Source organism: Vicugna pacos, chromosome 23, assembly GCF_048564905.1.
Source record: "Vicugna pacos chromosome 23, VicPac4, whole genome shotgun sequence".
Classification (NCBI taxonomy): domain Eukaryota; kingdom Metazoa; phylum Chordata; class Mammalia; order Artiodactyla; family Camelidae; genus Vicugna; species Vicugna pacos.
In genome coordinates this window covers 12,133,745-12,160,515 of record NC_133009.1, presented here as the reverse complement: position 1 = coordinate 12,160,515, position 26,771 = coordinate 12,133,745, and the positions used below count along the sequence as shown (strand labels likewise).

General features: G+C 41.3%; 1 protein-coding gene across 1 annotated transcript in view; it reads left to right on the top strand.

Moving 5' to 3' along the window:
- The window catches only part of KCNH1 (potassium voltage-gated channel subfamily H member 1), a 329,150-nt gene that overhangs the window by 39,839 nt on the left and 262,540 nt on the right, over positions 1-26,771 (top strand). The window contains exon 5 of the mRNA XM_072948224.1: positions 4,809-4,927. Within this exon, the coding sequence (XP_072804325.1) occupies positions 4,809-4,927 (119 nt within the window). The remainder of the gene's footprint in view (positions 1-4,808; positions 4,928-26,771) is intronic.

Genomic DNA, 26,771 nt, shown 5'->3' with positions numbered 1-26,771 from the left:
GAATGGAAAACTCCAGAGGAGATTTTTTTAAAGCCTAAGATTTAGAATATTCAGGGCTGGAGGCTGGCAAGCTGCTGTAACTGCCAGCCCTTCTCCATGTGTCTCCATGTGGGATCCCAATGAGGTGCTCTTGGGGAAGAAAGAGTGACAGATACAAGCCACAGCCCCCCTCTTCTCCTCCAATAGTGACATTTTATCTCTCTGCCCTTAGGATGACCAAAAGGTGATGGTCTAGTGACTGCTGCTTGAAGGAGCCATCCTAGATTTTTGGTTTCTTATATGTTGATAAGAAAAAGATCTGGGGAAGAAGACTTGAGGACGCCCAGGCAGAGTCCACAGTGACCTGGTTCCCTGTGACCACCGGCCTCTGTCGGAGGTTGGGTTGTGGTACCAGCTCCTCTAAGAGAATCTGTGACTCTAATCTGTGACACAGATTAGGACAAGCCTGGCCTCCTGGTCTCCTGGCCAGGGTTGAGGTGCTTTAAGGAGTCCTCTGAAACTTCTATTCCAAGGGACTTAGCACGGTTTCCCAGGGAGGGGCCTGTAGGTCTGTCTTTTCCAGTATTGGAATGGACTTACCCTGGGAGAAGCTGGGATTCCAAGTCATCCCAGAACCATCTCTTCTGGCCGGGGGAGGATCCAGGGACGTGTGGGCTAAAGCAGCCTAGTTGGGGGGCTCACCCAGTTGAAAGCAGTAGCCAGTGTGGGCTCAAGGAAGGGGAGGAAGTTGTCCTTACGGGGAATGGAGAAAGGACCCAGGAAATAGTTTTTAGCTGTTTTTTAGATTGCAAACCGTGTTCCCCTCCTTCTGTCCATCTTTTACTTTCATGCTTCCTCTTTGCCTCCTGCTCACCCTCCTGATCATGTGATGCTTCCCCGGCACCCATAGCCCTGCCTCTGCTTGGTGGCATTTATGATGCAGCTGGGGGAACCCTGAGTGAGGAGTTTCTTCATTGGAGTCAGTTTACTGTTGAACTCCCAAACGGGATATAATTGGGAACATGGGTGCAGAAATACCTCTGAAAACTTAACAGCTTGTAAAATGGGCTACTTGTCCCTTGGGACTTTATGTCTACTGGAAACCTAGACAGAAGTAGGACAAAGAAAAAACATTTTGCTTTTTGTCCACATTTATTCAGCGTACACACCTACTGGGTGTCTTTGGGGTGTGTGGCCCTATGTTAGACGCTGACCTTAAGGAAATGTCTAAGATAGGGACTCTGCGTGTTACAGTCTGCTTGGGGGATGGGCAGACGGGGCGCAAATAAGAACAGTAAAGCCTAATTACTGGTCTGGGAGAAGGTCTTCCTAAGGCCAGTGCGGGAGCCCAGGAGGGAGCGGGCGGTTCTGCTGGGGGTAAGGCGGTATCAGGGAAAGGCTTCCTTGAGGGCAGAGGGTGTATCGGCTGCCTTATTTTCCTTGTGGAAAATGACCCTGTGGCTTCCTCTAAGCAAGATCATCTTGGGCTGGAGTCTCATTGGGTTATTCTCTCCCAGTGGACCCTTTGGACAATAGGAAATTCACTTTTCCCAGGAAGGTGTCTCCTGATGGCTCTGCTATAAGAGGCATTGTTGGTCTACCTTCCACCAAACCCATTTGCTTCTCTTCCTATGTTCTTAATCTCACTGCATGGCTGTCACCCCAGCCACCCAAACCGGGGACCCAGAGGCCACCTCCATTGCCTCTTCTTCCCCTCTGCAGCCATTGATTCTACCTCTGCAACTGTTCTCAGGTCTCCCTTTGCTGCCTGGCTCCGGCCACAGCACTGGTCCAGGCGCTCATGGTGTCTTGCCTGGGATTCTGACTGGCCTTCTGTTAACCAACTACCCCCCACACCCCTGCCCCAACCACCACCTTTTTTCGTCTGCTATCCACACTGCCGTTCTGTCCTAAAATGCCCCAACCATATTTAAATTCCTTCATTGGATTCCTTCCAGGTTTCAGGTTGAAGTTCAAATTTCTTAACTTGCTGTCTAGGTTCTTACCACCTAAGTTCTTCTTGATCTGGCTCTTGACGACCTCCTTAGCATCACTTCAGGCTACTGTCTGCATCCTCCCCTGTACAGGCCATACCTCATTCATCTGGCCATTTAGAACATCTTACTCTTCACTGACATATTACCCTATTCTATGATTTTCTGGCTTTGTAAGTGCTGTTCCTTTGGCATGGAATGTCTGTCTTTTCCTTTCTGAGTTCAGCTAATGTCTGCTCATTTTTAAGAAGTTTGCTCTAGTGTCACCTCCTCTGGGAAGCCTTCCCTGACTGCCCAGCCTGGATTAGATATGCCTTCCCTGGACAGTATTGGCCACAGCATTCTGTATGCATTCTCTGTTATAGAATTTAACTTACTGTATCATGGCTTTTTATTTATTTGTCAGTCTTCCCTACTAGAGGGCATGATCTTTAAGGCTGGAGTCTGTGTCTTATTCATCTTAGTAGCCCCAGTACTTAGCACTGTGCCTGGTATACAGTAGTTATGTTTATAGAATTAATATATGAATGAATGAAGTTCTTTTATCTGGCTCAGCATGATTCTGATGATAAAGTGTCTATAGTCCAGAAAGGACAATGTGAGGGTGAAACTTGGGAGAGAACTTACTTCATTCCTGCAAATTACGCAGAGCCTGCCCATCCTGGTAGGGATGTGATGGAGGATGTCACACTGCCTCTCTGTCTCCCCATCTAACTCACCTTCCTGTGCCCTTCACTCAGCCAGCTGGGAACCAGCTTCTTTAAGAGCTACATCCTTGGAAGCAGAATCAGGGCTAGAGCAAGGGGCTAGCCTGAGCATGGGGAAATGCCCTGAGGTCCAGGGATCTTTTCTTTTCTTTTTTTTCCCTTCAGTGCTATGTTATCTGATTGACCAGGGCCTTGGGCCCTGCCAGGCAGAGTCAGAGTTGTCTGCCTGTTCCCTTTATAGGTCCCAGAGTATAGGTCGTGGTGGTGGTGGTGATGGTGGTGGGTGAATAGAATGGGATGTGGGGTGCAGAGCCCTTGCTGATGTTTGTGTGTGTTCTCTCCATTTGAAAATGTACTTTCTGCTTCTCTTGGAAAACTTTACAGAATTCAATTCCAGCTTTGTTTTGAGCCTGACTATGAAAGAGACTTCAAAAAATTCTAGTCCACAGTTCACACAAGCATTCCAGTGAGCACTTTCATAAATGGCCCATTTGGAAAAGATGTCAAAGACCCCTGGAGAGTCTGCACTGTCCCCTCCTGTTAACATCAGTGAGACCCCCAGCAGCCTGACCACTGTGTGCCTCTTTTCAAGCTGACTCCCGCAGGCCCCATTTCTCTGCTTAGTCGCATCACGATGGGTGGGAAAGCTACTATCTTTTATTAAAGCCCATAAGTTCTGGGATGAGATAAAAAAGAACTGATTTACTCTTCTTGCTATGTTGACCAAAATTTATACAGATCATGATTCTTAAAGGTTGTGCAAAAAGGAGAAAAAAAAAAAAAACGGGCCAGTCTTCTGCTTGACTCCATTGTCCTTCGGATTCTTGGTCTGTCTCGAAAAGGTGCTCCCGGGGAAAATTTGGTAAATGAGATTTCTATTGCAAGGCAGCTGAATACTTCTAAACTCAAAAGGAAAAAAATAAAATTGCTTAGTCCTGCTTTGAGCTATCATGTAAAAATGGTTGCATGCTCTGGTTTTTTGCTGTCCACCCCACATCCAGGTCTTTGGAAACTCTCAACCCCAAACTCGGCTTGGAGCATCCCTGCTGACTTTCAGGGGTCTCGGGAGACAGTTGCCATGGTCACGTAACCTTGATGCAGATAGGTTATTGGATATTTGAATAGACAATAGTCTTTGAAGATCTTTAAAAGATCACTCCTACATTTTAAATTCTCAGTAAAGATCACTCTTACATCATAGATTTTGTGGTATAGAGTGGGCTAGGTTAGAAAAAGACCAGTGTTTTACTTTCCCTGGAGGAACTAGTCCAGAGGGCCAAGGAGGCCTCAAGACAGCTTTGGCTTTAGCTCACTACTCAGAGCCCATTCAACTTTGCCACTTTGTTTTACTGGGAAAAGGCACCCAGCATTTAGGCATTTTAATTTCCACTTTACAGATGAGATCAATGAGGCCAGACAATGTAAACAACTTGTTGGTGATCACAAGCACACTGGAGGCAGAGAGGGGACTTGTATCCAGATTTGTTAGTTCAGTACTAGGCTTCTTGAGTTTCTTGTTTTCAGGGAGCCTACCTGCCACCAACCGTGCTTCCCCCATCCCAGAGCAGACTAAAATCTGCCAGTATTTTTCCCCCACCTACTCAGGGATTAAATTCATTTCTTATTCGTCAGCTTTGGAGAATGCCTGGAATGGCCATTTGACTAGCTTATCTAGTCATTTAAAACCCAGAACCAGCTTGGTCTCTCCTAGATCAGACGATGTGTGGTTTGAGAACTGCCTGAGCCACAGAGTCAGAGAGACATCTTGATTGCCTGGTATTATCTGGCAGGCTGGGTTCTAGACTCACTAGCTGTCTATGCACCTCTGTGCCTCAGTTTCCCTATTTGTAAAGCAGTGCTAAAACCTTCCTTGCCTACTTCCCAAAGGTATGATTAGCATAAAGTGAAAGTGCGAGAGAAAAGTACATGGCCGCACAGATTTGAGCGTGTCTTGTTGCTCTTTTGAGCAGCGAGTCTTGATTGCAAAGATGCTGAGTGACTCATGGATGCACAGGAGGATAATGTAGGGGGAGGGGGTCTGCTTCTGATAGGGTAGCTTGTGATGTGAATGTCCATGAGCCTTCAGGACCTGGCTGAACCTGTCTCTTCTGTCTTCTACATACTCCAGGCTGGGGGAAGTTTGCTCGGCTGACCAGAGCACTGACAAGCAGCAGGGGCGTCCTGCAGCAGCTGGCTCCCAGCGTACAAAAAGGCGAGAATGTCCACAAGCACTCCCGCCTGGCCGAGGTAAGGACGAGGGTGTAGCTCAACTTAAACCTCACTTCCTTGAGGTCCGTGGGCTGAGAACATGGCACAAAGCAGGTGTGCTGGCTTGGAGGGGACCTTCAGGATCCCAGATTCTTGTCCTGGCTGGGCTTCCCACCATGATGTGGGACTTCGGGTAAGTGACCTAGCCCCTGCCAGCTTTGTACTGCCCCATATGTAAAAGGGACTACAAACAGCTCTATTCCAAATTGGTTGAGATTTCAGGTGTCTGTTGACATTTTGAAGGAGTAGGGAGGGAGTTACATACGTGAAGGTGATTTTACTTATAAACCATAAACAATGTTTGTTATTTGAGCAATACATACTATTATAGGACAAGAAGACACAGGAAACAAAAAGAAGAAAATAAAAATCACCTGGAATCCCACGAACCAGATAGCATTGGTATAATTTTTGTGTGCCTTCCCTAACTCTTTTTTTTAATCAAGTATAGTTGGTTTACAGTGTTGTGTTAGTTTCTGGTGTACAGCATAGTGGTTCATAGATACACCTGAACTTTTCTTTGTATGTAAGAGATATTCTGTTTCCTAATGCCTAAGAAATACATTTTTTCACATGTTCATGAAATTGAGATGTATCTAAGAATCAATGTGTACATTTAAGGTGGTTTATTGCCTTTTCTTTATTTTATATAATTATGAACATCTTTCAAGGTTAATAAATATACTTAAATTCTTGTTGTTACAATAACTTTTATCGTAGGGAAAACTCGTAGCAGTGATATTCTCCCCTTTGCTGGGACAGGTGAGAGGCTGGGAGATCTGGACAAGGTGTTTGACCAAGCTTACTGCACCCAAATTACTATTATTCATCTGTGGTGGTTCTACATCTAAGTGATTATTATCTCCCTTTGGAGATAATAGTGGCTGGTCTTAATTTTTTCAACTAGACCAGGGTAGGACCAATTAAGAGCATTGCATCTTCTATTCAGCAAACTTCCATCTTATTCCAAGATGACAATGTTAGCTGTGTCTCTCTGCCTAGTGGTGGCCAGTCAATTCTTGATCCATGTTCAGATGACAGGTAGCTTTCTGACCTGCCTCCTGGCTCCCATACCCATAAGAGAAGAACTCCCTGCTTGGTGTAGCTCACAGTGGAAGCTCTGCATATGTGCTCCCAATGTCAAATGAGTTGACTGCAGATTTCCTTGTAGCAGCCAAAAGCCTCTGCCAGCAGTGGGACTGGGAGCATTCATTTGGGTCATGTTAGAGAAGGAGAGACACTGGGATGATGGGCAGCATTGTTTTTGTCATGATGTGGGCTCATCCTATGATTAGAAAGAATAATAAAGGAGATCTTTCAGCTCCCAGTGTGCACTTTCCCTGTCCCTGCTACTTCTTTTGGTTCATGAAGTTACCTCCCTTCCTACTGCTCTCCACTTTGCTCACTCTTATCCAGCCACTCCTTGCTGTTCCTCCTACACACCAGGCTTGCACTTCTCACAGATGTCTATGTGGCAACTCCTCCTCCAACTGCAAGTCTTCGCTCAAATGTCATTTCCTCTATGTGGTTACTTGTATCAGTCAGGGTTTTACCAGAGAAATAGAACCAGTCGGATATTTGTAGATTAAGAGATTTATTGCAGGGAATCGGCTTATGTGATTGTTGGGGGCTGGCTGGGCAAGTCCAGAATAGGTAGAGCAGCTCCCTAGGAACTCTTGGGAGGAGCTGATACTGAAGTGCACAGATGGAATTTCTTCTTCTTCAGGGGAACCTCAGTTCTGCTCTTAAGGCCTTTCAGCTGATTAGATGAGGACCACTCAGATTATAGAGTATAACCTCCTTTCTTGAAAGTCAGCTTATGGTAGCTGTTAATCACATCTACAAAATACTTTCACAGGAACATGAAGATCAGTGTTTGATTGAATAACTGGGTACCATGGCCTAGCCAAGTTGACACATGAAACTAACCATCATGGTTTATCCCTTGTCAACTTGGCATCCATATACATTTCCTCAAACCATACTTAAATCTCCAAATAAAGACAACAACAAAGTCATACTTCCTCCTAACACAAGCCAGTTATCCTACATATAACCAAAATGTGCCACCCCTCTCCCCAGAAGAGGATACAAAGTCCTTGGGTGGTGTTTGCTCTTTTCCTTGATACTCTGTAACTTACTGTGATATAAACTTAACTCTTCTCAGTACATCTTATGTTAGATGATAAGGGGGTAAGAGAGGGAAGAAAATAAAAGTATGTGCTATATATATATATATATATATATATATATATATATATACATATATATATATATATATATATATATATACCGTGTATATAGTAAATGTATAACACACACAAACATTCATAACAAAGTAAGAAATACTCATAACTCTTAATCCTCTCCTTAACCTGCTCTCCGTTATTCTCCACTGAACACCTTCTAATGCACCATACAATTTACTTATATGTTATGTTTGTTGTTCACTGATATATCCCAAATATTTAAAATGGTGTCCGGCACATAGTAGATACTCATCAGTAGTAAGTGGTTTTTTAAAAAAATTGATCAAATGGATGAAAGAAAGGAAATGATGTTAATGTTTTTGTCTACCTGTCTGGCATGAGTAGTTGCTCATTGATTATCGATACGAGGCAAACATCTGGGTCCCCTCCCAGGGGCTAGTAAATTTTAATTAGTCTGGCTAGAGGCTTATGGATTTTAATTGATCATTTCAGGGAACCAACTTCTGGTTTTGTGGGTTTTCTCTAATGGTTTCCTGTTTTCAGTTTATTGATTTCTGCTCTAATTTTTATTTTTCTCTTCTGTTTAGTTTGGATTGAATTTACTCTTCTTTTTCTAGCTTCCTAAGGTAGAAGCTTAGTTTATTGATTTTTGATCTTTCTTCTTTACTAATTTATGCATTCAATCCTATAGATCTCCCTTTAAGCACTGCTTTCACTGCATCCCACAAATTGTGATAGGTTGTGTTTTCGTTTTTATTTTGTTCGAAATATTCAGAAATTTCTTTTGAGTCTTCTTCTTTGATCCCATATGCTATTTAGAAGTGTGTCATTTAATCTCCAAGTATTTGGATATTTTACAACTATCTTTCTGTTGCTGATTTCTGGTTTAATTCCATTGTGATCTGAGAGCAGACATTATATGACTTCTATTCTTTTAAATTTGTTAAGATGTGTTTTATGGCCCGGAGTGTGATCTGTCTTGGTAAATGTTGCACATGAGCTTGAGAAGAATGCATTTTCTGCTGTTGCTGCATGAAGTAGTCTATAGTTGTCCATTATATCCATTTTCGTTGGTGTTGTTGAGTTTACCCCAGTCCTTACTGTTTTCTACCTGCTGGATCTGTCCATTTCTGATAGAGGTGTGCTGAAGTCTCCAGTTACAATAGTGGATTCATCTATTTCTCCTTGCAGTTCTATCAGTTTTTGCCTCACATATTTTGATGCTCTGTTGTTTGGTGCATACATATTAAGGATTGTTATGTCTTCTTGAAACATTGACCCCATTATCATTATGTAGTGCCATTCTTTATCCCTGATAACTTTTCTTGCTCTGAAATCTGATCTGCTAGGAGTGGATATAGCAAATCCTACTTTCTTTCGATTAGTGTTAGTATGGTAAATCTTTCTACATCCCTTTATTTTGATCTATATGTGTCTTTATATTTAAAGTGGGTTTCTTGTCGACAACATATAATTCGGTCTTGTTTCTTGATCCACTTCGACAATTGCTGTCTTAACTGGCCTATTTAGACCATGGCATTTAAAGTGATTATTGGTACAGTTGGATTAATATCTACCGTATTTATTGCTGGGTTTTATTTGTTGCCCTTGTTCTGTGTTCCTATTTTGTCTTCCACTCTTTTTCTCCCTTTTGTAGTTATAACTGGGCACTTTATATGATTCTGTTTTTTTCTCCTTCCTTAGCATATCAATTAAACTTCCTTTTTACTTTTATTTTAGTGGTAGCTCTAGAGTTTGCAATATACATCTACAAGTAATCCAAGTCCGCTTCCAAATACAGTCGTCCCTCGGTACCCATGGAGGATTTTTTCCAGGACCCCCACAGATACTGAAATTTATGGATGTTCATCTTTTATTAAAAAAGCATGGTGTTTGCATTTAACCTAGGCACATTCTCTCCTATACTATAAATCATCTCTAGATTACTTATAATACCTAGTACAATGTAAATGCTATGTAAATAGTTGTAAACATCATGTAAATGCTATGTAAATGGTTTCCTTTGCAGCAAACTCATTTTGGCACTTTGAGAATTTTTTTCTCCTGAATATTTTGATCTGCAGTTTTTTGAATCCACAGAGGCAAAGCCCATGGATTTGGAGGGCCGACGTAATACTGTACTGCTTCGTGGGCAGTGCAAGTACCTTGTAATAAACTGCTCCTCAGTCCTCTGTCTTGTCTCTGGTATCATTGCTGTTATTTATTTCACTTACTCATAAACATACATAGGCATGTATATGTGTACATAGTTAAATACATTGTTGTTGTTGTTTTGAACAAACTGTTACATGTTAGACCAATTAGGAATAAGAAAAATAAGAGTTTTTATTTTACCTTCACTTATTCCTTCTCCTCTTTTCATTAAGTGGGTCCAAGTTTCTGACCTATATCATATTCCTCCTCTCTGAAGAAGGCATGTCTGCTGGCAACAAATTCCCTCAATTTTTATGTGAGAAAGTCTTTATTTTCTTCCACTTTGAAATATAATTTTGCAGGGTGCAGAATTCCATGTTGGTGTTTGTTTTCTCAGCACTTTAAATTTTTCACTCTGCTCTCTCTGCTTGTGTGGTTTCTGGGGAGAATCAGGTTATAATTCTTATCTTTTTTTTAAACATTATTTTTACTGAGTTATAGTCAGTTTACAATGTTGTGTCGATTTCCAGCGTAGAGCACAATTTTTCAGTTATACATGAACATACATATATTCATTGTCGCATTCTTTTTCACTGTGAGCTACACAAGATCTTGTATATATTTCCCTGTGCTATGCAGTATAATCTTGTTTATCTATTCTGCATATGCCTGTCAGTATCTACAAATTTCGAACTCCCAGACTTATCTTTGCTTCTGTTAGGTTAGCCGCCCCCACTCCAAGCTTCTCTCAGGACTTTTTCTTTGATTTTTCTGCAGTTTGAATAGGCTATGCCTAAGTGGTGGTGGTGTTGCTTTTTCCCTTTCACTTATCCTACTTGGTGTTCTCTGAGCCTTCTGTATCTGTGGTTTGCTGTCTGACATGAATTCGGAGAAATTACCAATCATTACCGCTTCAAATATTTCTTCTGTTTCCTTCTTCTTCTGGTGTTCCCATTCCACGTATGTTACACCTTCTCGAGTTGTCCTGCGGTCCTTGGACATTCTGTTCTTTTTGTTGTTGTTTTGTTTTTGGTCCTTTTTTCTCTTTGCTTTTCAGTTTTGGATATTTCTAATGACATATCCTCAAGCTTGGAAATTCTTTCCTCTGCTGTGTCCTTTCCACTAAGGAGCCCATCAAAGGCTTCCTGTGTTTGTTTCTGCTATAGTGCTTTTGATCTCTGGCTTTTCTTTTTGGTTCCTTCTTAGAATTTCCATCTCTCTGCTTCCATTATCCACCTGTTCTTGCACGCTATCCATTTTATCCATGAGAGCCCTTAGCGGTATTAACTGTAGTTGTTTAAAATTCCCCGTCTGGTAATTTGGTATCTCTGCCATGTCTAGGTCTGGTTCTGATGCTTGTTCTGTTTCTTCAAACATTGTTTTTTGCCTTTTAGCATGCCTTGCAGCTTTTTGTTGAAAGCTGGACATGATACACTATATAAAAGGAACTCCAGAAAAAGGCCCTTAGTGTGGTGTAAGGTGTCTGGGGAGAGGAATCATTCTGTAATCCCATGATTTCGTCTCAGTATTTTAGTGAGACCTGTGCCTCTGGGCTGTGAATTACACAAGAGCTTCTCAGTCCCCACCCTCCCGCCCCATTTAGACCAGACAAGATGGGTAGAACAGCCTGGAGTGGCATATTTCTCAGGGTAGGAGACCAAGCCCACCTCATGTGGCTCTTCAGCACTTTAGTCCTCTTTCCTCAGTCTAGTGTGAGTACCTGTTCTTTTGGAGGGCCAGTTATTTTCAGATCTTAAAAGTATCTTATGTCAGTACATAGATCAGGCTGGAGGACCTTTGTCACAGGTTGAGTTCTCTGGGATGCAGGTGTTGAGTAACAGCTGTGAAAGAAAAGGAGGAGGAAGCAGCACTGGGCAGGTGGGGGGCATCAGACACAGAGCGGATCGGGTAGAGGCTCTGCAACCCTATAGAGAGCCACCTAGAGGAGCCCCACACAGGGTAGACAGGGCTGGGCCCCCAAGCCCCTTTCTGATCAGTCACTGGTGGGTACCTCCCTAGGAATCTCCAGTTTCTGTCCCTTAGGAAGCTAACAGGAGGCTGTCAGCTAACTGCACACCCCACAACTGGGCAGAGAATCCTTTCTCGAAGCAGGATCTAAGTCCACCACTACCTTGCCACTCTAACCCTTCCTGCCTTTATGGGAAGGAAAGGCACGGTCGGTGTATGAGAGAGCATTGCTCCCGCTCAGCAGGATTCACTCTGTGGTTTTCATGTAGGAGTGACTGTGCTGGGCTTTGATCTGGCTGGGACCTCTCTTTGCTGCTGGCTTTTCTCTTCATGGGACGACCAGGGGAATCCGTGGAGGGGCAACCATCTTTTCCCCTCACATTTCTCACTGTTCTCTATGAGGGACTCAGGGGAAGATAAAATTGAGATATGCAGTTGGGATGCCTGGGGAACAGGCACACCCATTCAGCCATGTCACGGGGAGTGAGTGGTACCCAGCTCACAGCTCGTGATAACTCACCATCTCACTGCAAGGGGATCAGGTAAGTGCCTCATGTGCTCTGTTTTTCATGGGTGACAGGAGAAGTGGACTGAAACAGCATTAAAGGCTACAACCCACTGATGATTTACTGTGTGATTTTGGGCAAGTTGTTTCACCTCTAAGAGCCTCCATTTCTTCCTCTTTCTTCTTTTCAAATGGAGGAATGAGTTCAAATGAGAATAGTGTGTACTCACAGATTTGTGAAGAGTAAAGGAGGTTTTCAATGGGAGCACTTTGGTATATAGTAAATGCTCAACAATGTTAGTTTGATATTAAATTTTGATTTTTGGTTCTTTATACTGCTTTTAAAATTTTTCTCAAGAGAAGGAAACCTTGCCATTTGCAGTAACATGGATGGACTGCAAGAGCATTATGCTAAATGAAATATGTCAGACAGAGAAAGACAGTTACTGTATGATCTCATTTTTATGTGGAATCTAAAACAAAACAAAACAAGGCCCTGATCTCATAGATAACAGAAGACAGACTGGTGGTTACCAGAGGTAGGGGGTGGGGTAAGTGAAATTGCTGAAGGGGGCAAAGGTACAAACTAACACTTATACATAAGTTCTGCTGTTGTAAAGCATGGTGCCCATAGTTAATAATACTGTGTTGTATATTTAAAAGTTGCTAAGAGAGTAGTTAAAAGTTCTCATTACAAGAAAAAAAATTTGTAACTGCATGTGGTGATGAATCTTAACTAAGCAGACTTATTGTGGTGATCATTTTGCAGTTATACAAATAATGAATCATTATGTTGTGCACCTGAAACTAGAGGAATGGTATATGTCAGTCATAGCTCAAAAAGAAAAAGTTCTCAAATTTCAGAAACAAAACAGTTTCTTTAATGGATTTTAAAACATAGACATATATAAGATAAAAAGTAAAGTGTTCACTGTTTCTTGAAAGTAACCATTTTTAAACAATGTATGTGTTTTATTACAAGCGTTTCTGTGTATTTATATTGATTTTTTTAATGAAAATGTGGTACTATGTATATTATTTTCCAATTTGCTTTTTTCCCCCACTTACTAATGTATTTGTGGTATTTTCTTAAAAGTACATTTCCCCTTCATTCTATTTAATTGTTGATTTGCATTTATTGCATGACTATATTCATACCTACTCAGCTATTCCCCTATATATACATATTTAGATTGTTACCAATCTTTAGTTATTACAGATAATGGTTCAGTGAACCTTCTTGTATGTGTATTTTTGCTTTTAACTTAGAAATGTTTAAAACATTCAGAGTAGTAGAGAGTAATTTAACAAGCATTCATTTATCTATACTGTTTATGTAGTACATGCTGACAATTTCTCACTTCAAACCCCTTTTTAAAAAATTAAAATATTGCAGGTAAAGCTGAGGTCCTCTTAGAACTTGTTCCCAGAGGTAATCACTACCCTAAATTTGTGTGTCTCCTTGCTAATGATATTTTTTTTAACATTTTTTATTGATTTATAATCATTTTACAATGTTGTGTCAAATTCCAGTGTTCAGCACAATTTTTCAGTCATTCATGGACATATACACACTCATTGTCACATGCTAATGATATTTTGATATTTTTGTTACCTATATGCTTATCCATGAAAAGATATCGTTATGTGTGGTTTTAAAAAATATATCTGCACAATATATCATATTGTGATATTTTACAAATTACGTTTTACACTCAACATTGATTTTTTAGAACTTTTCATTTTGAAAATATAGACTCACAGAAAGTTGCAAAACTAGTACAGCAGGTGTTCTGTATTCTTCACTCGGCTTCCCTCAGTGGTAACATCTTATATAACTACAGTATAACAGCAGATCAGGAAATCAACAAGTGCAGAGTATTGTTCATTAAACTAAAAATCGTATTCAGATTTCACCGGGCTTTACATGCACTCATTTGTGCACACAAGTGTGTGTTTGTATGTACATGTAAGTGTGTATCTGTTAATCCCAAGCTCCTAATTTATCCCTCCCCTCCAATTCCCTTTTGGTAATCATAAATTTGTTTTCTCTGACTGTGAGTCTATTTCTGTTTTGTAAGTAAGTTCATTTATGTCATTTTTTTAGATTCCACATATAAGTGATATTATATGGTATTTATCTTTCTCTATCTGACTTACTTCACTTAGTATGATAATCTCTAGGTCCATCCATGTTGTTGCAACTGGCATTATTTCACTCTTTTTTATGGCTGAGTAGTAGTCCATCGTGTGTATATGTATCCAGTCATCTGTCAATGGACAATTAAGTTGCTTCCATGCCTTGGCTATTGTAAATAGTGCTGCTGTGAACATTGGGATGCATGGATCTTTTTGAGTTATAGATTTCTCTCGATATACGCCCAGGAGTGGGATTGCTGGATCATATGGTAACGCTATTTTTAGTTTTGTATGGAACTTCGATACTGTTCTCCATAGTGGCTGCACTAATTTATATTCCCACCAACAGTGTAGGAGGGTTCCCTTTTCTCCACACCCTCTCCAGCATTTATCATTTGTGGACTTTTGAATGATTGCCATTTTGACTGGTGTAAGGTTATACCTCATTGTAGGTTTGATTTGCATTTCTCTGATAATTAGCAATATTGAACATTTTTTCATGTGCCTGTTGACCATCTGTATGTCTTTTTTGAAGAAATGTCTAGATCTTCTGCCCATTTTTGATTGGATTGTTGGTTTTTTGATATTGAGTTGTAAGTGCATCGTGATCTTACTTTGCATTTTAGTAATGGACAAAGATGTTGAACATCTTTTCATGAGTTTGTTTTCCAACCGTATTTCCAACTGGTGAAATGCCAGTTCATGTCTCTTGCCCATTTTCTAACTGAGTTCTGTTAACATTTCTCCCTTTTTTTCCTATAGTTTAGAAGTGTCAGCTTACTTTAAATCCTCTCTCTCGGTGTTTAATTTCCTCTTGTAGTGAGCGTATCTCCAATCTGAGGATTTTAGTGGGAGTCCATTGGGTCCCCAGCTGATGAGGCATCTGGATGTGGTGGTTGAGTTTGCCTGTGCCATATTCCATCAACTTTTACCTGGTTAAGACCAACTTTCCTGTAAATATTTTGGCCCTGGGGCTCCCAACCATGTGAACAGTGTGAGTTCTGGCTCCACACTTACATATGGTACATATGTGCGGTTTTGATCTCTTACAGATAATTCTTTTTCTACTGAAAAGTCCAGACAGATGGCCGGTTTATTTTTTATGTCTCTGAGAGGGGTAGAGGTTTCCTGTTCCCTGTCTCTCTGTCAGGGCAGCTGTTTGTCACCCCAGCAAGACCATGTGGGTTCCCCTCCTGTCCCCCACAGTACGCACCCGGTTCTGATAATCGCTGCTTCTGAAAAACTCCTGAGCTGTTTGGTTTCAGCTCCTACTGGCTGGTTTGGTTTTGGGTTCCTGTTCTGTTTCTGATACCTGAGATTTTGAACTTTAATATTTCTTTTTAAATGTTTGTTTTAGTTTTTAGACAATATCTCAGTGTTTGGTATACATGGATGGTTTACCATATTTACTTAGTCATCTGTTGATTGTTAGCTCCCTAAATACTTGCGCTAGTAAACAGGATAGATTACTAGAAGTGGAATTAAGGAGACAGAAGGTACAGACATTTCAAACTGGGGAGAAATTGCCAAAGTGCACACAACAAGGCTGTACGCATTTCCTCTGCCAATTTCTTTCTTCTCTCATCATTACGAGTATTAATTGCGATTAATCGTTTTACTCCATCCTAAGTTTTAACATTTCAATTAATTTTTAAAGGAAGAGCATCTTTTTTATGAACTGCGTAAGGATTTGGTCTGGTTAATACAGTGACTGGCTTCCTTACTTGTATGAAAGTGCTACCTGTCAGTAGGACATGCACGAGGAGCACCAGGTGGTCCCGCCCCACCCACCTCCGCAGGCAGCTGGACCAAGATGCAGAGACCTGAAGCTTACTTACTGAGCACACGCACAGCCAGGCTTGCTCTCCACATTTGCAGGTGATGAGCAGGTGTCTGTCCTCTGCTGAGGGAGAGCAGAAGGTGGGTACATCCAGGCTGAACCTGTGTTAGAGTCCCTAGGTTTTTGAACCCTCAAGCCAGGATCACTGGTAGAGGCTGCCAGGAGGTACAGGAACAAAGATGTTATCTTTCTTCCTAGAAACAGGCTCTGTATGCCTTGAACTTGAGATTTCCTGCTCCACTTTTTCTTTTCTTTTCTTTTCTTTTCTTTTCTTTTCTTTCTTTCTTTCTTTCTTTCTTTCTTTCTTTCTTTCTTTCTTTCTTTCTTTCTTTCTTTCTTTCTCTTGCTTGCTTGCTTGCTTGCTTTTTTTACTTTTTAGGTGTTGACTTCATTTGACTCTCCAGACCCAGGGAGAAGTGGCAACACTCCAGGGGTGCCCCACCACCCACATAGTGTTCACTTGCTTTGCACAGGAAAGTAACTTGGGTAACAGGCACTTCTGCTACAAGTGCCTGGGTTTGGAGCTCCTTTTGCCTCTCAGAAGAGTCTTCTAAATACTCAGAACTATCTCAGTATGGAGTAGGCTGTGCCAGAGTAGTAAGTTGATCATTCGCGAAGGTGGCTTGGATGACCACTTGATGGCACACTGAAGGTGAGCTTTGACGTGTGGCTGGACTAATGGCCTCCTCACTGCTGCCCAGCCCTGGAGGCCAGCCTTGCCTGGTCACTCCATGTGCACTCAGGACCATGGGGTTCCTTCTGGTCGGCGCACTCTTGTCTGAGGGCTGGAGTCTTGTAGGGGGCGGTTCTTTGTTTTTTTCCCTAGGAGGGCCATTTTGTTTCTTCAAGGCAGACGGGAAAACTCAAATATTCATTGATGCCAGGGATCAATTCTACACTTGATTTTGGTTAAAAAAAAGTTGTAAATGAATAGCTGAAATGAGGTTTAAGGATTTTCTGAAGGCTCCCCCACCCCAGCCTTGCAACAGGATGATGTAGTAGAAAGAGGAGATTTGGAGTCATACTGACCCGAGTCCTGTCCAAAACTCCACTACATTCCAGTTGTGTGGCTTTACAAAAGTTACTTAGCCTCACTCATCTTCCCTTATCCTCATGAAGTGAAGATCCTACCTGTCCGGAAAGACGGCTGTGAGGACTTGCCATGCTTTAAAAGGTACATCTGATCTTGTTACTCCCTGCTTAAAATTCCTTTAACGTTGTCTTCTTTCTTTGGATAAATTTAAAATGGACATCGTGGCTTATCAGACCTCACTCACCCCTCCCTCCTCACTGGGTGGCTTTCCGCTCACCCTCAGTGTCATCCAGGTGGCACTCACACCTGTCAGACTCTCTCTTTTCCCTGGGCCTTGGAAATGCCTTTCCTCTGCTTGCAGGATCTTGCCGTGTCTCTTGGCTGGGCTGATCCCCATCCATCCTCCAAGTTCCAGTGTAGACAGCAGATCTCCCCTGTGAGGCCTGCCCAACTGCCCCCACCCTGCCTCAGGCCAGGAAATCCTCCCTTTCAGAGTCCCTCCTTGCCATATGCGGTTTCCTCTCTGAGAACCCGTGCCCCTGGGGACACTGTTGTTTAACGTTTGCCTCCTTCAATAGCGGAAAGGTCCATGAAGGCAGGCGCAGTGCGTCTCTTGTTTATTCTACCACTGGACACGATACCAGCACATAGTAAGTGATGGATAAATGCTCCTTAAGTGCATGAAGGAAGAAGGCAGCAGGCACCTAGTTCAGTGCCTGACACTCAGTAGGTCCTCAGGAAATACTGATTCCCTTTCGCATTTAACCCCCTCCTCCCCTTGTGAAAATTGTCTGCCACAATCATGGATAACGGACAACTGTTTGGAGCTGATTTGATAATGATGGCAGCGTTTCCATGACTCAGTCTCATAATGAAGTCTCCATGCTTGAGTTTTAAAAATGTAGCTGAAGTTTTGAAAACAAGAAGCGAAGGGAACGTGACTGAAGTACTTCTTGGCAAAAGGGGAGGAAAACAAGACTGTTGCCCAATTGCTTTCCAATGTGGGCTTCTATTTGTGAAGGTGTCCTGTGGGCTGGTACTCTGCTGTGACTTCAAGTATATGAGTTAATATTTTTAATTGCTTCTCACTGCCTTTATCGCTTCCATTAAAGAACAAGTGCATCATGGAAAAAGTTCTAAAAATAGAGCCTGCCTGGTTTATGGAGAAGGGTGTTTATGACGGGAATTAGGCACTTGTTTAGTTCAGATGTCTGAAGCCCCAAATCAGGCTTTATTTTGTGGCTAGAGCTTCATTCACAGCCTCGTTAACATCCAGCTCTCCCTTTTTATTTGAATATGCTTTTTCTGGTGGGAACAGAGTCTGTCCTCACTCTGTGGTCATAAAAACCCATGCTGTTTCTAAATGGGGGAGAGGCCTCCTCTTGGAGCTGTGCTTGAGGAAGTTGGAGAGAGACGTGCGTGCCGGCGCCAAAGGAGGGGTTGTACCTGTTGTGCCTGGAGTGAGGCTTCTCTTTACTCCCAGAGGGAGGGTGTTTGAGGCAGTTGTGGTAGATGAGGGTCATGGTGGTGTCTGTGGGAGGTGCTCCCTCTGTGGCCTTCAGTGATGAATGAAACCTGTTTGGTGGGCAAAGTGGTGAGTACCCCGGGACCACCCTTGAAAGAGGAAGTTCTCTGTGTTTGGCTCTGGTTTCTTCTTCTGCCATCAGCCGGGGAGATGACGGCTGATACTCCCCATGAAACTGTGGTCTTGAGGTGGCTGGCTTCTCTGACTCCTGTTGGGGGACCTCCTGGCTGTGGGGGATTGGCTAGGTCTTCAGGCTCCCAGGGAGACCTTAGAGTTTGAGCGCAACCTCTTCCAATGCTGCTGCCAGTTCAAGCCCACATCCTCTCTTTCCTGGCCTTCTGCAGCACTGTGTCACAGGTCTCCCTGCACTTCCAGGCTTGCCTCTTTTGGTCCTTCTTCAACACTGCTGCCCGGTTACCCTCACACAGAGCAATCTGATTATGTACCTCCTTTACTTCAAATTCTTACCTTTGCATAAAGGGCACATCTGAGGCTGGCCCTCCCCTGCCTTATATTTAGCTTCATTTCTCAATATTGCCCTCCATAGATATCTCCCCCAATCCCGAATATGAAATTAACCACCACCACAAAAAGCAAAAAGCCCCTGCACCTCAGCCACACCAGCTCCTCCCACACTGGGCTCTTCCACCACCTCCTTATACATCCCAGCTTGTATGCACTGCCTGCTGGAAACGCCCTGCCTGAGTTCTGTCTGTCTGTGGCCCGTCCTTTAAGGGAGATTGTCATAGTCACCTCACATCAATATTAAATGGATAAAGAAGTTGTGGTATACAGTATAATCTTGTTTATCTATGGAATTTGACATAACGTTCTGAAATAACTGTAACTCAATAAAAAATGTTTAAAAAAATTTAAAAAAAAGAAGTTGTGGTATATATATGCAATGGAATATTACTCAGTCATAAAAAGAATCAAATAATGAAAAATTTACAAATGTCATTTGTAGCAACATGGATGGACCTAGAGATTAGCATATTAAGTGAAGTAAGTCAGACAAAGACAAATATATGATATCATTTATATATGGAATCTAAGAAAAATGATATAAATGAACTTATTTACAAACCAGAAAGAGACTCACAGACAAAGAAAACAAACTTTGGTTACAAAAGGGGAAAGGGAGGAGAAGGGATAAATTAGGAGTTTGGGATTAGCAGATATAAAATATTATATATAAAATAGGTAAATAACAAGGATCAACTCTATAGCACAGGGAACTATAGTCAATATCTTGTAATAACCTATAATGGAAAAGAATCTGAAAAAGAATAAATGTATATATAAAGAATTTATTAAATAATAAAGGGAAAAACTCAAAAATACTAGTATTTGAATACTGCTTAACTGTTTACAAGAAGAATTTATAGATTTATTCTTATGCATATACATATATTTACATATGCATATATATCTATAGTCACTGTCTCTGTCTGGTATGAATGGTATTAGCTTCATTTTTCAGGTGAGGAAACGAAGGCATGGAGGCCTTGCCTTGCTTAAGGTGGATCAGCTATGAAGTCAAGACTAGGGATTCCAGGCTGAGGCTCTGCCAGGTTCAGCCTGCAAGAGCTGTGTCCTGATTGACTTACTGTGTTTGCCACCCCCATCTCTAATGGTTTCCCCAGCCATCTCTTTGTTTTCTGACATGTCCTCCCTTCTCCCCACCTTGCACACAGTTACATGTACACATATGTTTGTGATTCATGTTTTTTAATCTGCTTTTTTGGTTGGCTGGTGTGTGGATAGTTTATCCTTTCCAAATCTACTTTTTTAAAAATTGAAGTATAGTTGGTTTACAATGCTGTGTCAGTTTCTGGTGTACAGCATAATGTTTCAGTCATACATGAACATACATATATTTATTTTCATATTCTTTTCACTGTAGGTTACTATAAGATTCTGAATATAGATCCCTATGCTATACAGTATAAACCTGTTGTTTATCTATTTTTTATATAGTAGTTAGTATCTGCAAATCTCAAACTCCCAATTTATCTCTTTCTACCCCCTTTACTCCCTGGTGACCGTAAGTTTGTTTATGTCTGTGAATCTGTTTCTGTTTTGTGTAAGTTCATTTGTGTCTCTTTTTTAGATTCCACATATAAGTGATATCATATGCTATTTTTCTTTCTCTTTCCAGATTACTTCATTTAGAACGACGATCTCCAGGTCCATCCATGTTGTTGCAAATAGCATTATTTCATTATTTTTAATGGCCGAGTAGTATTCCATTGTGTATATATACCACATCTTCTTTATCCATTCATCTGTCAATGGACATTTAGGTTGCTTCCATGTCTTGGCTGTTGTAAATAGTGCTACTGTGAACAATGGGATGCATGTGTCTTTTTGAGTTATAGTTTTCTCTGGATATATGCCCAGGAATTGGATTGCTGGATCATATAGTAACTCTATTTTTAGTTTGTTAAGGAACCACCATACTGTCCTCCATAGTGGCTCCACCAATTTACATTTCCACCAACAGTATAATAGGGTTCCTTTTTCTCCACACCCTCTCCAGCATTTATTATTTGTAGATTTTTTAATGATGACCATTTTGACTGGTGTGAGGTGATACCCCATTGTAATTTTGATTTGTATTTCTCTAATAATTAGCGATGTCAAGCATCCTTTCATGTGCCTGTTGGCCATCTGGATGTCTTCTTTGGGGAAATGTCTAGATCTTCTGCCCATTTTTTGATTGGGTTGCTTGTTTTCTTTATATTAAGCTGTATGAGCTGTTTGTATATTTTGGAAATTAGTCCCTTGTCAGTCCCATCATTTGCAAATATTTTCCTTCATTCTGTAGGTTGTCTTTTCATTTTGTTTATGGTTGCCTTAGCTGTGCAAAAGCTTTTAAGTTTAATTGGGTCCCATTTGTTTATTTTTGCTTTTATTTCCATTATCGTAGGAGATGGTTCAAAAAAATATTGCTGTGATTTATGTCAAAGAGTATTCTGCCTATGTTTTCCTCTAGGAGTTTTATAGTGTTTGGTCTTACATTTAGGTCTTTAATCCATTTTGAGTTGATTTTTGTGTATAGTGTTAGAGAATGTTCTAATTTCATTTTTTTACATGTAGCTGTCCGGTTTTCACAGCACCACTTATTGAAGAGACTGTCTTTTTTCCATTGTATATTCTTGCCTCCTTGACCATAAGTGTGTGGAGTTATTTCTGGACTTTCTATCCTGTTCCGTTAATCTATGTGTCTGTTTTTGTGCCAGTACCTTACTGTTTTGATCACTGTAGCTTTATAATATAGTCTGAAATCAGGGAAGATGATTCCCCCAGCTCAATTCTTCTTTCTCAAGATTATTTTAGCTGTTTGGGGTCTTTTGTGTTTCCATACAAATTATAACGTTTTTTGTTCCAGTTCTATGAAAAACATCATTAGTAATTTGATAGCGATTGCATTGAATCTGTACATTTCCGGGGGTAATATGGCCATTTGAATGCTATTGATTCATCCAATCCACGAACATGGTGTATCTTTCCATCTATTTGTGTCATCTTCAATTTCTTTCATCAATGTCTTATAGTTTTTGGAGTACAGGTCCTTTGCCTCCTGAGGTAGGTTTATTCCTAGGTATTTTACTCTTTTTGATGCAATGGTCAATGGGATTGTTTCCTTAATTTCTTTTTCTGTTATTTTCTTGTTAGTGTAAGGAAATGCAACTGATTTCTGCACATTAATTTTGTATCCTGCAACTTTACTGAATTCATTGATGAGCTCTAGTAGCCTCTTTAGGATTTTCTATGTATAGTATCATGTCACCTGCAAACAGTGACAATTTTACTTCTTCTTTTCCAATTTGGATTCCTTTTTATTTCTTTTTCTTCTCTGATTGCTGTATCTAGGACTTCTAAAACTGTGTTGAATAAAATTGGTAAGAGTGGTCATCCTTGTCTTTTTCCTGATCTTAGAGGAAATACTTTCAGCTTTTCACCATTAAGTATAATGTTAGCTATGGGTTTGTCATATATGGCCTTTGTTATGTCGAAATACGTTCCCTCTATGCCCACTTTCTGGAGAGTTTTGTTTTTTTTTTAATCACAAATAGATGTTGAATTTTATCAAAAGCTTTTTCTGCATCTATTAAGATGATCTTACGGTTTTTATTCTTCAATTTGTTAATGTGGTGTATCATATTGATTGATTTGTGGATACTGAAAAACCCTTGCATCCCTGAATCTACTTTTGAGAGCAATGCCTACATTTAAATTGGTTCAGGGCATTCCTAAGGTGCATTCATGGTTTAGATTTGTGCTGTCCGTTTTGGTTACCTTATGTGGCTATGGAACAACTGGAATGGGGTTCATCTGAATTGAGAGGTGTAGTAAGTTACACTGTACTTACTGGATTTAAATCATATCTGTAATAAAAGCAATGTAGAATATCTCAATAATTTTCTATATTGTTTGCATGTTGAAGTGATAATACTTCCAATATATTGAATTAAATTATTGGGTTGAAATATTAAACTTAATTTGATCGGTTTTCTTTTTTTTTAATTTTATTTTGGTTTACTTATTATCTATTTTTTGAGGAGGTACTGGGGATTGAACCCAGGACCTTGTGCACTCTACCACTTGAGCTATACTCTGCCCCCGTGTTTCACTTTTTTAATGTGGTTATTAAATTTTTTTTACGTACTTATGAGACCCACATCTGTGATTTGCATTTTATTTCCATTGGTTAATGGCTATGGGCTTTCAGATCAGATTTGTGTTTGAATCTCAGCTTCACTACTTAGTTCACTTTGTGGTTTTGGGCAATTTAGCCTCTCTGGAATAATTTTTCTTACCTATAAAATAGAGACCAGTATCTACCTCATATGGTTATTGTAAGGATTAAATTGTATTTTTTGCATAAAGTGCTCAGTCAGGAACTTGGCATGGCAGCATAGTGGTTAAATACATGGACCTTGGAGTTAAACTGGACAAGATTTTCAACACCAGCTGCACTGCTTAAAACGTCTGTGGCCTTGGACAAGTTACTTTACTTCCCCAAGCTTCAATGTCTTTATTGTAAAATAGAGATGATAATAATATGTACCTCATAGTTGTGAGCATTGAGTGCAGGACTTTCTAGCTCAGGGTAGGGCGTACCTTAAGCACTTAGTAAATGATAGCTGATGCCATAATACTCTGGGAGAAGGGCACCTGCTGGAAACTTTCGTGATATTAAATGGTATATGTGGACTCTGGTTTTTATTTTTATTTCTTCATGACAGTACACATGATTGGAATATGGCCCTAAGGTATAACATATTCTCTTTTGTCCATATCATGGTTATTATTGTGTTTGCGGAACATTCTTGATACTACAGTTTTGTCAAGACTTCTACTTTGATTGGAGTCTTCTTTTCTCAGCTCTTATTTGGCTGTATTTGTTCAGTCAGTCATTCATTTCTTCAGGTGGTTTTATTAAGCATTCACTCTGTAGCAGGCACTGTGCTAAGGGCAGAGTATCTGATGGTGAGAAGACAGACAAACACTTCGACCTCATGGAGCCTACAGTCTAGTGGGAGAGACATCTGTGAACAAATAAATCAATAGATACATGTTTTATTGCAATTCCTGATGAGAGCTGTGAGAGGAACAAACCTTGTAATATGACAGGAAGTAATAGAGGAAGGAGGTGGTAGAGAGTCTATTTCAGAAGGTGATCAGGGATGGCCTCTATGTGGAGATGAGGCTGATACCAAGACCCAGTGGTTGAGAAGAGCCCACCCGTGTGGAGTGTAGAGGAGGAACCTTTTGAGCTGCCCCAAGGTGAGAAAAGAGCTTCGGTATTTTTTCAGAAAGCAGTGGGATGACGTGGTTGGAATGGCGATGAAGGGCTTAGGTAGGGTTGGAAAGGTAGCCAGAAGCTTGTAGTTTACAGCAAGAATATTGATCTTCTTTGAAGTTCAGTGTAACGAGTTGATTTTGATCAGGGGAGTGATGTAATGCAATCTGAGTTGCTGTATGGTGTATGAATTTGAGGAGGGTCAGAATGGAAACGGGGAGAGGTTGGGAAGCTACTGCCAGGTGCAGTGAAAGGGGGTGGTGCATTGGAGAGGGTCGTAGAAGTTGGAGAATGGGGAATGGATTTATGTGTTTGGTGATAGAACCAACAGAACTCCCTGATGGGTTAGTTCTGGAGATTGTCTTGAAGGGAGATCTCGGCTAGACACCTTGTAGTACCATAGCAGGACAGCGGCATTAAGAAAGCCAAGCAAGGAGAGTGCTTCAGGAAGGAAGAAATGTGAACATCTGTAAACAGCTCCTGAGAGCATGAGTTAGATCAGGATGGAAGCGTCCATTGTATTTAGCAATGTTGAGATTGTTGGTGACCTTGAAAATAGATAATCTGATTAGAGAGTGCAGGCAGTAGTTAGATTGGGGTGTGTTGAAGGTGGTTAGAGGGGAGAAAATGGAGATGTTGTGTTTAGATTACTCTTTCAAAAAGCCTGGCTATAAAGAGCAACAGCAAAAGGAACTGAGCAAGAAAGTGGAGTTGACTGATGTCTAAAGATGCTGATGGAATGATACTGTGTCCAAGGAGAGGCTGATGGAAATAAAAGAGTGGGAATCATGGGGGTGTAAGGCCCTTGAGGAGGGGCATCAGGATGAAGTTCAGAAAACATGAGAGGAATTGGCCTTTCATAGGAAGAAGGCCCTTTCTCTGTTGAAACCGGAAGGAGGTAGGTGGATGAAGGGTGAAGGCTGATTGGTAGATACATGACTATTGGAAGACTGGCTCTATTTTTTTTTTCAGTGATTTTTTAGATAAAAACGTAAGCTAAGAACGAGGTGTAGCAGAGATGCACTTAAGAGCTTAAAGTGAAGTATCTCTGATCCATTTCAGCAAAAATCACTGTGCGTCGTGACATTCGCTTGACACAGAAGGGTTTCAGGATAAGTGCAATTTGGTCCTGCTTCTTTCTTCATCTAGTGAGGTATGACTTGGGGAGTGGGGTAGTTACTCTTCAGGGAGACAGACTCTGGCCAGTGTGGGTGGTTCAGGACTTTAATTGGGAAGTCCTTGAAAAGACCCACAATGGGAGATGGTGCCTTCAACTGGAAGCTGGTTTCATAAGACGACAGGTGACATGTTTAGAAGTCTTATGGAGAAATAGTAGTTTATGAATAATCAGGTACAACAGAAGACAAGGATTGAATTGAATTAGGAAACTGGACTTGCGCTTATGGTCCTGTTTTATCATCAGCTGTATGACTGTGAACAAATCATTTACTTTCTGGGTTCATTTTCCCAGTCTGTAAATTAAGAAAAATACCAGCCTTCCCATCTCACGAGGTTGCGTGAGATGGGATGACGTGTGTCAGTGTTCTGTGGAAGGCACTTCAGGCTGTACAAGTAGATTAGTGAGAAGGCTCAGAGGCTTGGAGCTGGCAGCCTGGCTTAGACTCCAAGCTCTCTGCTTACTCACCCCGGGTATGACTCAGGGTGAGTCACTTAGCCTCTCTGAACCTACATTTTTCCATCTGTAGAACACCCTCCTGGGGTGAATCTAAGGATTCAAAAGTACCGTAGAGGACTTCGGCAGTGAAAGTGCTAGAGAAACGTGGTACGTCAGTCTGATTTCCCTGTTCTTCATTGAGGGGAAAGCCCTCATCTGTTTTCCTTCCAGAATCAGCCTTCCCATTGAGCCTTCTTTGACTCCATCAATAATAGCCTGTAGTTTGTGGTAGCTCACGGCAAAAAAAAATGTGACAATGAATATATGTATGTTCATGTATAACTGAAAAATTGTGCTCTACACTGGAAATTGACACAACATTATAAAATGACTATAACTTAATAAAAAATGTTTTAAAAAAATAATAGCCTGTAGTGAGCCCTTCCTGTGGGCAGAGCCTGGATGTTGTAGGCAGAGGGATGGAGAAAGTGTGAACTAACAACTCTACACTGGGAGAAGAGGTATCTGCGTTTGGGGTCTCCTGTCTGGTTGGGCATGCAGGACAGACACATTGCATTCTGGAAGGCTGTGAGCTCTCTGCCTTTGGAAGCTTCCATTGTACAAGCCTTATCAAACAGAAGAAACTAGAAGCACATACTCATGCTGGTGACCATAGAAAAGAGGTGAGGGAGAGGACTGACTGTGCAGTGCTCATCAGGACCACTACACTGGGTCATTCTCCTGTCTCCACTTCTGGTGAAGCTGTTTCCCTGCAAATTCAGAAGCATCACCGAGCATCTGATGCTGAGCACACTTGTTACGGCTGGACGCAAGGTCGGTTTCCCATCTCTTTTAACCCTGTACCCAGAGGCTTCTCCCTTTGGAGGACACTAGCCCCTTTCCAGTTGGGAATATTCTGAATGACCCTGAGAATGCTTTTTCTCCTGATGGTGGCAGTCGTGGGGCTCATCAGAACCAGGCTTGAACCTGCTATTCTGGTCTGAATCCATGGCTGTACGCAC